The sequence below is a fragment of the Heteronotia binoei genome, chromosome 9 (assembly GCF_032191835.1).
Source record: "Heteronotia binoei isolate CCM8104 ecotype False Entrance Well chromosome 9, APGP_CSIRO_Hbin_v1, whole genome shotgun sequence".
NCBI classification, from domain to species: domain Eukaryota; kingdom Metazoa; phylum Chordata; class Lepidosauria; order Squamata; family Gekkonidae; genus Heteronotia; species Heteronotia binoei.
The window spans coordinates 6366703-6380201 of record NC_083231.1 but is presented as its reverse complement, the minus strand read 5'-3'; the positions used below and the strand labels follow the sequence as shown (position 1 = coordinate 6380201).

General features: G+C 45.6%; 1 protein-coding gene across 1 annotated transcript in view; it reads left to right on the top strand.

Moving 5' to 3' along the window:
* Positions 1–13499, top strand: part of FBXL5 (F-box and leucine rich repeat protein 5) — a 33676-nt gene that overhangs the window by 18359 nt on the left and 1818 nt on the right. Inside the window, exons 5-10 of the mRNA XM_060246182.1 lie at positions 397–579; positions 1689–1814; positions 4488–4636; positions 4777–4859; positions 8784–9509; positions 10041–10189. Coding sequence (XP_060102165.1) covers positions 397–579; positions 1689–1814; positions 4488–4636; positions 4777–4859; positions 8784–9509; positions 10041–10189 — 1416 coding nt within the window. The remainder of the gene's footprint in view (positions 1–396; positions 580–1688; positions 1815–4487; positions 4637–4776; positions 4860–8783; positions 9510–10040; positions 10190–13499) is intronic.

Here is a 13499-nt window from a genome sequence, read left to right as displayed (position 1 = left end):
TCACTTTTGCGGGGCGGGGGGGGGGCACTCTCCAGCTTCAAAGTTCAGCATTATTATGACATCACAGGGTTTCCTGGTTTCTGTCTGCTCATTTTATGTGCCACTTAGCTGGATACCTGATTTTCAGAAGGTAAAGACTACGGGCCTAATCATCGGGGCACAGTCAACACTGAGTACCATTATGCCGATTTGGTTGGTTATTGTTTATATGAACCAGCATCCGAAGATTATGCTTGCTTTTACTCTGCCTTCTCAAAGTGAAAGTTGACCTTGAGTGAAATGTGGAACAGTGCCAGTTTGGTCATTGCGGCATCCTGAGAAGGGGAAATACCTTTCCAGCCTCTGTTGGAATGCTTGAATGTATTCATAAGGCATTTATATTATTTCCTCCCCCAGAAACGGAAGAAACAGGGCAAATCACCAGTATTATTCACCTTCCTTCTGAGGTAATGCTGACTATTTTTAGTTACCTTAACCCACGAGAGCTGTGCCAGTGCAGTCAGGTCAACACCAAGTGGTCTCAGTTGGCTAAAGCAGGATCCCTCTGGAGACACTTCTATCCTGTCCATTGGGCCAGAGGTAAGTGACTGATGGAAATTCTCAGATTTTAAAAAAACAGGATTTATCATGCCTTTTTCACAATAGAAGAAGCCGCAGTGACAGTATTTTGCTGTACTGGTGAAGTGTTTTGTGATGTAGTGCTATGAATTGTAAATAATGACCAAAGTATATGGGCACTTAGTTTCCACCAGAGAAGATTGCTTGCTAGCCTGGCTTCTGTAATATGCTGGGCATGGACCTCACAATCCAGTAAAACCTTCTGACTCTGCTGGATTATGACTCATCTTCAAACAAATGATTATGTTTTACATCTTTGTTTTAGTACAGGGATCTGTTATACAAAGATAAATCAATTATTTAAGCAAGGAAATAACTGATAATCTGTTTCCAAGTAGTGCAAAAGGCACGTGTGTAGGCATGGCCAGCCACTTTGCATTTTGCTTCTAGGTATAAAGTTTGTTGCCAGTATGGTTAATTGGTGTTAGTAAACAATTAGGTGTGCTGCTGTTTAAGAAATGTACTGCTTACAGAATGGAAAAGTTGAATGGCAGTTACTGATTTCTCTCTTTTCTTCGCTATTTAAACGACTTACTTTAAATTGGCTTTATTTCAATTAAAGTCCACAGTATCCAACACGTGTGTGAAGATGAAATGAAGCTTGTTCTCCCGAAAAACTGTCTAACGTGGGCAGATGAAGCCTGGGAAATATTTCTGTTGAACGAGGAGTTAAAAAGTTTTTGTTCAGGAATCGGAAGCCTGTTGCTTGCAGCTTGAAGTGCAGCCATGTTCTTGTTCTCAGTCTTCCCAAAGGAAGCTGAGCTAGATCGGCTTCTGGGAGTCTAACCCGTTGGGCCAAAATCAGTTGAAGCTGCAGAAGACTTTACTAAAAGAAATATCTCTAATCTGTAATGGTGGCTGTGGTGCTGTTCCTCAAGCAGGCGTGTCATACTAGATCCTGAGGTGATAGACCATGAGAGGCACACCTGCTCTGATCTCTAGGCCTCGCTGCTTCCTGTGCCTCTCTTGCTCTGCTGTTTGCTGTCTGAGGAGCCTCTGTCTGTACTTGGATGCTGTTAATGCCACAGTTCCTGCAATAAACAAGTTTTTTTTTTTCTTTGTTTGATTAGGGGACTGGCATGGTGGCCAACCAAGTGACCTAGATACAGAACCTGATGAAGACTGGGTAAAAACCAGGAAAGATGAAAGCCATGCCTTTCAGGAATGGGATGAAGATGCTGATATAGATGAATCGGGTAAGCCGACTCGTGAATAGAAATTCTGCTCTGTATGGCTTCGTCTCCAGAGGCACTTGTCCAAGCTAGCTATGACTTCACGTAGAATAAAAGAATTGTCCTCGGTGGGGATGGTTTGAGGTTTGCACTGGGACAGATGAACAGTGGCTGCTGGCCAAGTATTACAGTTGCTGATAGCAGGCTCAGCAGTGTTACTCTTCTATCTCTTTGAAAAATCAAGACGTACATCAGTGTGGTTGAGTACAGTAGGGCTTGGGCTTAAGGCCAGATTTGATGGGCATGCTATTTATTTCCAGTAGGTAGTATTTATTTGGGCATTCCAATGCCACTTTTCTGCCTAAAGGGACCCAAAGCTACCTACAGATGAGAGCCAGTGTGGCCGCTGGTATCAGACTTCGTTCTGGGAGGCCTGGGTTCAGATCATCAGTCTGTCAGCCAGGGACATTTGTTGGGTGTCCTTGGGGCAAGAGTAAGAAACCTAAAAGGTTAATATGCAATTAAAGGGCCATACATTAAAAACAAAGTGTAAAAAAAAAAAATAAATCAACATTACATGTATTTTATTGTTGAAAGCTGAAACCATTTAAGGGCCCATCATAAGCCTCTATCCTATGTAAAATCATAAAACCTCAATGGGAACCCACTCAACTTGACCTGACGCATTTTGACCTAAATTGGTCTTCAGAGGTCTGAGGTGGAGATAGCTCCAGTCTAGTCATTGGCGAAGGTGTTGAAGGGGGACCCGCAAGAAGCCTACGCGTAAATTTATTCTGGGAAACTTCAAGAGGGTGGAGATTACCAGGGGCCCACACTGGCGCTCCATATAGCAGCTGTGGTAATAATTTCCTTTGATATATCTCAACAGTTGGGCAAACCAGGCATCCACCTCTTCTTCTATTAAATCTCAGTAGCCCCATCATCGCCTTTTCAATATTATGGTTAGCAGAATCAATATGAGGGGCCAAAGAGCTTGAGTGGTGGAACAGGACACCTAGGTATTTAAAAGAGGGAACCTGTTCAAGTGGTATCCCATCCATCTTTCAATTATAGTATTTAGATCTTCGAGCAAAGACCATAATCTTGGTTTTATCATAATTTACGTGTAATAGGTTATCCTTGCAATACTGGCTAAAGGTCAGAAAGGTAAGTACACGTATTGGCTCATAATAGAGAACAGAATAAAATAACAGAACAATCCCACACTTTCAGCATAACCCACTTTACAGTGATCCAAAGGCCAAAAATGCTGCTCCCAAAGAGCTCATGCCTTTGGCCTTGCCTGGACTTCAGAACCTGCAAGGAGAAGAGGAAAATGTCTTCAGTTCTCCCTCACAGGCTCAGACAAAGCCACTTCTGCAGCATCTGTAGCTCTGAGATTCATACACTCCTTTCCAAGTACACGTCCCCCCCGCTCTGTTCATTATTGTTCGTGGACAGATTTGATTTAAAGTTTGTGTCCTCTTACAGCACCTAGACTGCAGTTACCACATGATGTTATTGGGGCTAATAAGAAAGGATAAATCCTACCTGCCTGTTTGATATTGTTGTCATTCCCGTTTACTCAACTCAGACACCTGCTTAGAGTAGAAAAGAATCCAGGAGCTCCTTAAAGACTAACAAAATTTGTGGTAGCTTCGTGAGTCACTGCTCATTGCTTCAGAACTTCTTCGGTGAGTCCTGGAAGCTTCCACCCTGCCACAATTTATGTTAGTCTTTCAGGTGTTACTGGACTCTCTTCTCCTTCTACAGACAGACTAACTTGGCTGCCCATCTTGATCTACCTGTTTAGAGATGAGGGGACACCAAACCAGGAGAAATTGATAACGCAGAGAGCAGTCTGACCGTGGGTAGGAAAACAAATGCAGACTTAATTCCTTAGGCAAAAGCGTTATTTTCTTCTAAAGAAAATTACCCCAGCACACCTTGATGAGTCTACGATCACAGCTACAAAGTTGGTGTAGAGTTTCTCTTGAAATAAAAACAAAAGCTGGTATTTGTCTAGTTTAAACTTAGAACAGACGTTACTCTGACATTGGCATCTCTCTCTCCCCTTGGGCAAAGTGGATGGGTATGTGTATACTGATGAAGGCTTCCAGCTGATGCCACACACACACAAAAGCAGCAGGGCAGCATCTTCCCAAAAACCCCTTGAGTCCTCCTTAAGCTCATTTTACTGCTTCACACTCAGGATATGAAAATATATGGATCTGGTCTCCAGCAATATCCACCAGACTGATTGTCTCCAAGTTCTGAATGGTTCCCAGGGAGCTTTCTACATACTCCCCCCACCCCGGTGACAGTTTGGGCTGATTTTGTTGTGGAGGTGCCACAGTGTGGATGTATATTTCAAAGGTGATATGAGCCTCATGCTCTCATTTACAACACAGATGACTTTGATCATCCACAGAATTCAGCATCTGAGCTGTCCCCTGCAGCATGGTTTAGGTATTTGTCTGTTGGCAATACAGAGGTAGAAATCTCACCTCTGGAACTTGGTCCTTTCAGCCAATTTGGGGGAAAATATAAATGTAGTAAATATACTGGAAACTTTAGGGTACCAATTACAGCTGGTTACTGCTGTCGCAGGTATTGCATGATAGATTGGCTGCTCACACAAGGGTATATTTTTGCAGTGTATTAAAAATAAATCCGTCTTCTCTGTTCCGTTTGAAGAGGAAAATGCAGAGGAATCTTTGGCTATCAACATTATCCAGAAGGAGAAGACTGTGCTGCAGGGTGTGATCCATAACGTCCTCCCGCGTGTCGGCACCTCTGTGAAAACGATGGTGTTGTCGTACAGCTCAGCTGTATCTAACAAAATGGTACAGTATATGGAATGAGTGAATATGTAGTCTGACAAACAGTATTCGGTGCTGCTTCAGCTTCCGTGCAGCTGTTGTCCTTTCTTCGATGGAGCCTTCCCGAGTGATCCCTTTTCCTTTTTTTATTTACAAAATCCTAGGTCAGACAGATCTTGGAACTTTGTCCCAACTTGGAGCACCTTGATCTCACTCAAACTGATATTTCTGACTCTGCGTTTGAAAGGTTAGTAACCTTTTGCTTGCATTTCCCACTCAGCTAGAAGTCAGACCAGTAGCACATTAATTCTATTTTAGTATGTTAACTTGGTTAATGGCGGGCTATTCTGAAAAATAGATTTCTCCATCCGCAGAACGCGGCGGCTAGGCTGTTATTGGGGCTCCCAAAATGGGAGCACATACAGCCAGGGCTGTGCGGACTGCACTGGCTGCCAGTTACATACCGGATTCGTTACAAAGTGCTGGTCATTACCTTTAAAGCCCTATATGGCCGAGAACCTGTCTACCTGAGGGACCGTCTCTCCCCATATGAACCCCAGAGAGCACTGAGGTCAGCAGGGAAGGACCTGCTGACTATTCCCGGGCCGAAGGAAGCAAAGCTGCAGAGTACCCGTACTCGGGCTTTCTCCGTCATAGCTCCACACTTATGGAACCAGCTCCCGGAGGAAGTGCGGGCCCTGCGGGACTTTGACCGATTCCGCAGGGCCTGCAAGACCATCCTCTTTGGCGAAGCCTTCACCGACTAAAACCTGAGAGTCTGCTTAAATGACTTATTATCTGCCGGAATAGCACCACGATGTTAATTTTATTGCTTTACTGTTTTTAGAATTTTAATCAATTTGTTATCTATTGTCTAACTTACTGTATAACTTGTTATAATAACTGATGTTGTTAGCCGCCCTGAGCCTGCCCCGGCGGGGAGGGCGGGATATAAATAAAATGTATTATTATTATTATTATTATCTTTGGATAAGTAGGAATGGCACAGTAATGGCTAAAGTTGTGTCTAAGAAGCGTGGTTGCTCTCCTACCATTCTGGTAATTTTGTAGTTTCTCCCCCATCACAAATGTAAGTGGCTGAAACAGGCCGGCAATACAAGGGTGCAGTGGAGATGCTAAATATGCCATTTGCTATAATCGTATGGGCGTTAACACTTTCCTGGGATTATGTAGCAGCATTGCAGCTGTTGCGAAGTCGACAGCTGCACCCTCCTGCTAATTGACATGAAAGCTAAGCCTCGCGTTCAGTAACTGGCGGGACCATTGTTTGTGAGGGCATGTCAAGAGCTGCACAGGACAGGGATTCCTCATGAGAAATGGTTGAAGTTGACTCTTGGAAGTCTGTTCACTCTACGCGGGCCTGCCCTCCTTCCCGATTGGGAAGCTATTTATTTATTTATTTATATTTAGACTTATATCCCGCCCTTCCCACCGAAGTGGCTCAGGGTGGCTTACAACATTATAATTCACATAGATTCAGCTTAAAAACATTTACATGATAAAGTTAAAACCATAATTAATAAGACATAGAAATAAGAATAAAAAGCAGCGGTCTGTAGATGCATTTCTAGTTCCATCCAGAAGATGTTCTCAATGTCAGTTAGTTGTTATAGGCCTGCCGGAAGAGGGCTGTCTTACAGGCCCTGCGGAACTGCCCTAAGTCCCGCAGGGCCCGTACCTCTTCCGGCAGCTGGTTCCACCAGTAAGGCGCCGTTACCGGGAAGGCCCGATCCCTGGTGGATTTCAGGCGGGCCTCCTTTGGCCCGGGGATCACTAACAGGTTTTGTGAACCCGATCGTAGTCCTCTCTGGGGGACGTGTGGGGAGAGACGGTCCCTAAGGTAGGCAGGTCCTAGGCCATATAGGGCTTTAAAGGTAACGACCAACACCTTGTACCGGACTCGGAATGTTATTGGCAGCCAGTGCAGATCCTGAAGCCCCGACCGAATGTGCTCCCATCTTGGGAGCCCTAATAGCAGCCGGGCAGCGGCTAGCTGCAGCTAGTACAAACCGTGGCAACGTGCCCGCTGCTTGCCATGCCTCTGCAGGTGCACAGTCAGGCAGCGCCACGTGAGCTGCGTTGGCTGCCGATAAGAGTTCCAGATCCGGTTCAAGGTGTTGGTTCTAACCTTTAAGGACTTGAGCGGCCAGGGACCAACATACCTGCGGGACCACCTCTCCCCTTGTGTCCCCTGAAGGGCCTTAAGTTTGGCCAGTCAAGGCCACGGCTTTTTCCACGTTGGCCCCAGCCTGGTGGAATGAGCTCCCAGTAGAGATCAGGGCCTGCAGGATCTCTTACAATTCCACAGAGCCTGTAAAATGGAGCTGCTCTGCCAGGCTTTTAGTTGGCTGCTAAGTAACAAATTTTTTTGGGGGGGGAAGAAACAGACAAGTGATGTTGCAATTGTATGCGCTGGTTTTAGATTTAATACAATGTTGCAAAATATATAAATTTGTTTGAGCATAATGTAAAATTGTTACTTAGCGGTTCTCTGTCTGACAGCTTCAATGCTAAGATTCCTTATTTTGTGCAATTGACATCAGGCTTTTAGTTGAGGCAGCGGACGTCCAATACTGTTTGAACCCTTCTGCTCAGCCCTCCCTGCCTGACTGCTAAATTGTTTATTTGGCTGTAACTAACAGGGGGGGGGGGGGCGGTAGTTTACGCAGGAACTCTTGGACCTGATTATATCTGAATTACAACTCTGACACAGACCCGGGGTACTATGCTTTTTAGACTAGGGTCTTTACTGTTTTTGATTAGACTGGATATTTTTGAAATTTTAAATTGATGATTGTCACTCTCTGCGTTGTGAGCCATCCTGAGTCCGCTTGCTGGGAGGGCAGAATAGAAATTAAATTAAAAAAAATACTTTTGCAGCACGCCTGCAGACCTTGCCCATGGCCTCTGATGGACACTCTCAGTCAGAGGTGTTGAACTCATTTGTTACAAGGGCTGTATCTGACACAAAGGTTACTTTGTTGGACCGAGGCTTGCGTGCTGTAAAACGTAATACGAGGTACTGGAGATATAAAGGTGATTTCAGATGGCGAATGGCAGTAGCAGCAGGCTCGATTGGATTAGGTGTGATATGCAGAGAGGTGATAGTTCTAGGATTTATAAGTTGCTGGCAGTGGGGAATCTGCTTAAGAAAAGTTTTGCAGGACCCTCAAACTAGGGTTGCTAAACCTCCAGGTGATGGCTGGAGATCTCCTGGAATTAGATCAGTTCCCTTGGAGAAAATGGCCACTTTGGAAGGTGGGCTGTATGCATTGGAGAAACTTTTGGCTATGACTTTTGATGGTGCAGTTCTCTGTATGCCATCCCTTGAAAGCAGCTGCAATGAACAGTGTTGAGTGCTTATGAGACCAAAGGGCTCCATGCAAATTCAAAACTTCTCCCTCTTGCATACTTAAAAAAACAATGTTCATTCTGTGATTTGTCCGGTCCTCTACTGGACTTGTGTTTCTTTACCATAAATGAACCTACTGAACAGTCTTCCTTCAGGGGGTGCTTGCTGTGCACAACATGGAGAAGTAGCAGGGAGCTGGCCCTCCTTCCTGTAATGTGGACAAGGAGGCTGGGATGCTGAGCCTGTATAAAAAGATAACCGTGAAAAGTTTTGGCAAGCACAAATAGCACAATGTTGATGAAAGCACAAAAATGTCAAACCAACATATGGATGTTGCAGGTGTTGAACAATGAAAAATAGCAATGCAGGCAAATTATATACTTCAGCAATCAGCCTATAGAAATAAAATATCACTTCATCGCAACACATGATGCAATCCACCCTGAGCCTGTTTTACAGGAAGGGCGCACTATAAATTGAATAAAATAAATAAGTAAATAAATAAGCAGAGAGCAGTCTGTCACATCAAGCAATAATAATCAGTTGGATGTATGTTCATTTCACATGCCTGATAACCTCTGGTGTATTTTGCAAATCTCCCTTTCTTCTATACTCACACTTTGTGAGTCATGTCCAGGCATGAGGCATGTGGTTCCAGTTTCCTCAGCAGTGGTGTTTCAGTGTTTGCAACAGTTACATTTGAGGGTTGAATGATGGATTTGACTATTAATACTCTGTTTCTCTGCTGTTTGGGGCGATTCCCTGTCATTTAACAGACACTTAATATTTCATTTTCAGTTGGTCTTGGGTTGGCTGTTGCCAGACTCTCCGGCATCTTGATCTGTCTGGGTGTGAACGAATTACGGATGTGGCCATAGAAAAGATCTCCAGAGCCCTGGGGATTCTGTCACCCCACAAAGCAGCGTCTCAGAAAAGCTGTCGGAACAGGAACAGGAAAACGATCTGGAAAAACAAAGACATCGCCTTGCAGGCCGGTAAAAAGGACCGTGGCTTGCACGATATCACAAATGAGAATGTGATTAAGGAAGAAGGGAATGAAAGCCATTGGAGTGCAACTGTCAGAGCAGACGGCTTCAACTCCGCCTATATCTGGATGCTGGATGCAGAAGACCTGGCTGATATTGAAGATGCTGCGGAGTGGAAGCACCGAAACATTGAGAACGTTTGTGTCGTGGAACCAGCATCCAGCTTCACTTGCTCTGCCTCATGTTGCAGCAAAGACATTTTTGGACTAAGGACTAGAATCTGCTGGCAGCGGCACTGCACTTCTGCTGCCTTGACCTATTGCGGCCACACTTTCTGTTGTGCCGGGACAGCGCTAAGAACTCTTCAGGCACTCCCGGGATCCTCTGCCCTGCCGAAACAGGCACCAAGGACTAGTAGGCAGGCAGAGGAGAAAGACTTGGGAAACTCGGGGAGTGCAAAATCAGACCAAGAGGTGGCACGGATTCTGCGATTCCTCAGTCTGTCAGGGTGTTATCAGATAACAGACCGTGGTCTCAGGTACGTAGCCCCTCTGGGACCCTGGTGGAAGTCTACAAACTCAGGGGTTTTAAAAAACTTCGAAGCTCAAATTCATACTATCTTTGCGGTGCCCCCTTCCCATCCCTTAAACCACTGGCCCCGACCTGGTGAGCATTATCTGCCTGGTCAGTTGGTGGCTGGTCAGTTGGTTCTGGATCCTAGTGATGGTGCTCCATTCTGTACAGTACAGATATTCTGTGTTGTTCTGCATTGACCGAAGCTTGCCCTGACACACACCCCACTGCCCGCTCCTCTTCTCTGCCTAGTTCTCCTGCTTGCCATCGGTAGTATCAGGGGTGCATGTTGGGGGCGAGACAGCCCACTGGACACTTGCTGCTAGACAGTTTTCTGTTCAGAGTTGAAGAAACACATGCAGCCTAGCAAGGCCCTGAGCAAATGGGCTATTGAGGGGTAGCTGCCTGACATTCCACTCCCCGCAGCAGGCAGCCTTGCGAACAGAGCAGCAGTTCCCTGAGGGTGCCTTCACCTGTGTTTGTTTTCTGCTCCCAGGATGTTGGCTCGGGGAGGAGGGCTTCCTCATCTAGAACACCTCAATCTCTCGGGTTGTCTTACTGTAACTGGTGCAGGCCTCCAGGACTTGGTCTCAGTGTGTCCTTCTCTGAATGATGAACACTTTTACTACTGTGACAACATTAACGGTAATGTCTTTTGAACAAAGTATTTTTTAAAAATCTGGGGAGGACTTCAAATCCACTTTCCTTTTAGGGTTCTTGGATGTGTAATATGACCCTTTAATTGCTAAAGTTTATCACGTCCGTTAGCATACAGCTTTATAAAACTGTGGCTAAGCCAAGTACGCTTTTGGTTTTGTTTTTTTAAAAAGGGTTCAGGTAACATACTTGTGATGAATGAACTATAATCTAGTTTTAGTGGTTCCACTTCTTGCCTGCTGCACTGCTGCCCATTTCTTGATACTTGTAACGTTTTTCTTAAGATTTACAGAAGTTGATATCAAAATGTATGAAAGTGTGAATGTGGAAGTGATGAGATCCTTCACTTTCAGGATGGCAGCCTAGTCAAAAGCAGTCTTTGGTCCAAAAGAGCTAGCCTATTGAGAGAGAAACCTTCAAGCCCTGTAGCCGAACCCCCTAAGCAAGGAGCCCTATTTGCTGAGGTTCATCTTGGGATAGGGTTGTGGGTCTGTGCCTAAGGATCATTCTGGTGAAATGTGTCGTCTTACAGAAGGGAAACTTCATAGCCTCTCCGTTGTTCTGCATGCATGAGCAGTTTCCTGGAAGTCTGCCTGAGGGGGGTAGTCATCGTGAGGCATCTGAACATGGAGCTTTTGACACAGACGTGGATATGTTTTCAAGATCCTTTGTATTCCTCTTATTTGCCTGCTGCACGGATGAGGAGCTTACCTATAAAATAGTCTGTCGAGAAGTGGGACACTTGAAGGGCTTGGATTTTCAAGGAGGCTCTTAAGCTGAAATGCTGGCTGGAGGGTTGACAGGAACTTTAGTCTCTTCTTTGGCTATTTGCGGTGTCCTGACTCCAGCTCTGCCATGGATGACCTGTGGATTTTGGTGCTGGGGAGGCCACTGGAACAAACCAAAGAATCCCCTTTTGAAGCACCCCCCCCCCACACACACACACAAGGAAGCTTTGGGCAACCCCTCCCCCCCCCGCATTAGCCCATCCCTGTCCTGATTGCCTTAATTAGGATGCAGCCCTTTGCTGCCACTGGGTTATTCTAATCCTGGAGAAGAGGGGAGGGGAGGGCGGTGGTGGTGCGTAGACCTCCTGCCTCAGGGATAAATCTGGAAGTCCTGTTTCATGTATGTGTGAGAGACAGAATGTCAGGTACTGGAAAGAATACTGCATTGGCTAATGCTTGGACAACTTGTAACTGCTTGGCTGGCATCATCTTTGTTAAGAGTGGGTTGTGATAAAAGCTGTCTTGCCATAAAAGATAGCTCCTTGCATAATCTTGCATCTCAAAATGTAAGTATAGAATGGGATCATGCATGGAATCTTGATGCAGGTCTTACTTTGATGTTACTTGCCCTTTGGCTATGCGTCTGTGGGGCCCGTTCAGTCTTCCTGAGAGACTGCATTAATTGAAGGCCCTCTTGTTTGGCGTGGTGGTGAAGTGCGCGGACTCTTATCTGGGAGAACTGGGTTTGATTCCCCGCTCCTGCACTTGGCCTGCTGGAATGGCCTTCGGTCAGCCAGAGCTTTCGTAGGAATTGTCCTTGAAAGGGCAGCTGCTGTGAGAGCTCTCTCAGCCCCACCTACCTCACAGGGTGTCTGTTAGTGGGGGGGGGGGGGAGGTAAAGGAGATTGTGACTGCTCTGAGATTCAGAGTATAGGGTGGGCTATAAATCCAATGTCATCACCTTCTTGTGCCTGTAAGACTGGCAGCCGTATCTTGCTCCTCTGTAGAGAAAGATGACTGTAAGAATGGGGCTCTCCCTGCTCTGGGCACTAGTAGTGGTTGTCTAAACTGGAGAATTAGTTACTGACCAAAATCTGTTACAGGCCAGAGGGGCTTTCGGTACTTGGTGTCCTTTATTTAAGAGGAGAAATGAAGTCAGTCAGTGAGAGGTCTTATGGTAGGGCATACCGAGGTTTGAGGATTAACACAATACTCTGTTGGGGGGTGGGGGGTGCTGGTTGTTTCCTTTGGCCTTTGCTCCTGGCCTTTGCTCCTGTACATTTTGGTGTCAAAACCACACGTCCCTTTGGCTGACAACACATGAACTGGGAATCTGCAGTGATTAATAGGCTCTTATGCTGACTCTGCATTGCTCAGCTTACTGGTCCTTGAGCGACTTCAAGATATCCAGCTAATTATTTTGGTGAGGAATTGTCATGATTTTAAATGGGGCCATCTAGCTGAAGATGCTGGACCACGCAAAGATGCTCAGGAAGTCTGGATGCTTGTGGAACCCTTCAGATGGCGTTTGGGATCCTGCTGGCATTGTTGAAGGACCTGGAGGTTCTTAGCTTTCAGGTTGCCTTGGCACTGATGAATCATGATGAGAGATCTAGTTTCTGGGAAGATAGCAGCTGATCAAATAGGGCAGTGGGAGCAGGAGGGGGGAGGCAGGGCTGCTTTCTGGTGGGGACTACCTTTACCCAGTTTGTGTGTGCTAATAAATGTCTGTCCATGTGTGTCTCTCTTCTGCCCTTCTCACTTCTTTACCTTTCCAGCACCTTTTAAAATGGGAGCATTCTCCTCTACCTTGTTTCTCTAGTGACCAGAACATAACCTTTGTCAATTAATTTCGTTTTTGCTTTGCAGTTTCAGTTTTGCAAAGTGGATTTCCATCTTTTCCAATTCTGTGTATTTGTGATCAGAGAGGGGAAAAAATAACCCTCTGTGTATAACTGCACACTGCCGTGTACGTTCAACAAGATTTTTCAATCATAACGCTTTGCTTACTGGCTCTTTTAACACACTGCCAAGTCATTTCTTGTATGTAATAAGTATATGGAGTTAAGCTGGAGCTCAAGGAAGCACAGCTGAGCTTGCCAGCAAGATTTCTTTTTAAAAATCCGCTGGCAAATAAGCTGTCATGAATGATTTTAAGGCTCTTTGCCCCGAAATGCTGGTCCTAGGGGACAGCCCCTCCCCACCAGTGGATTAACTTGAAAGAGAATTGGAAGTTTCTTGGAGGGGGGGTTGGTGAAAAATCACACCGCTTGGCACCTGTACAAATCTCAGGATTCAAGCCTGTGTCCTTGCTTTGGAGGCTTGTGATACCTTCATTTCTTCATAGAACAGGCGTGAAGGGAGGATTAGCATTTGCATCTTCAGTGGCTGCTGTAGTCAGTGCAGGTGAGAGGTGCAGGTGAGAGGTCTTCCAGTCTCTCTGTTCAAGCACTGTTGGCCAATGAGCCTTTGGAGTTGGGTTGGATCTCCATTGTTGACTATACTAGACTTACAGATGGTAATTCTGGTGGGTAGCTGTGTTGGTCGGAAGCAATAGAACAAAGCTTGAG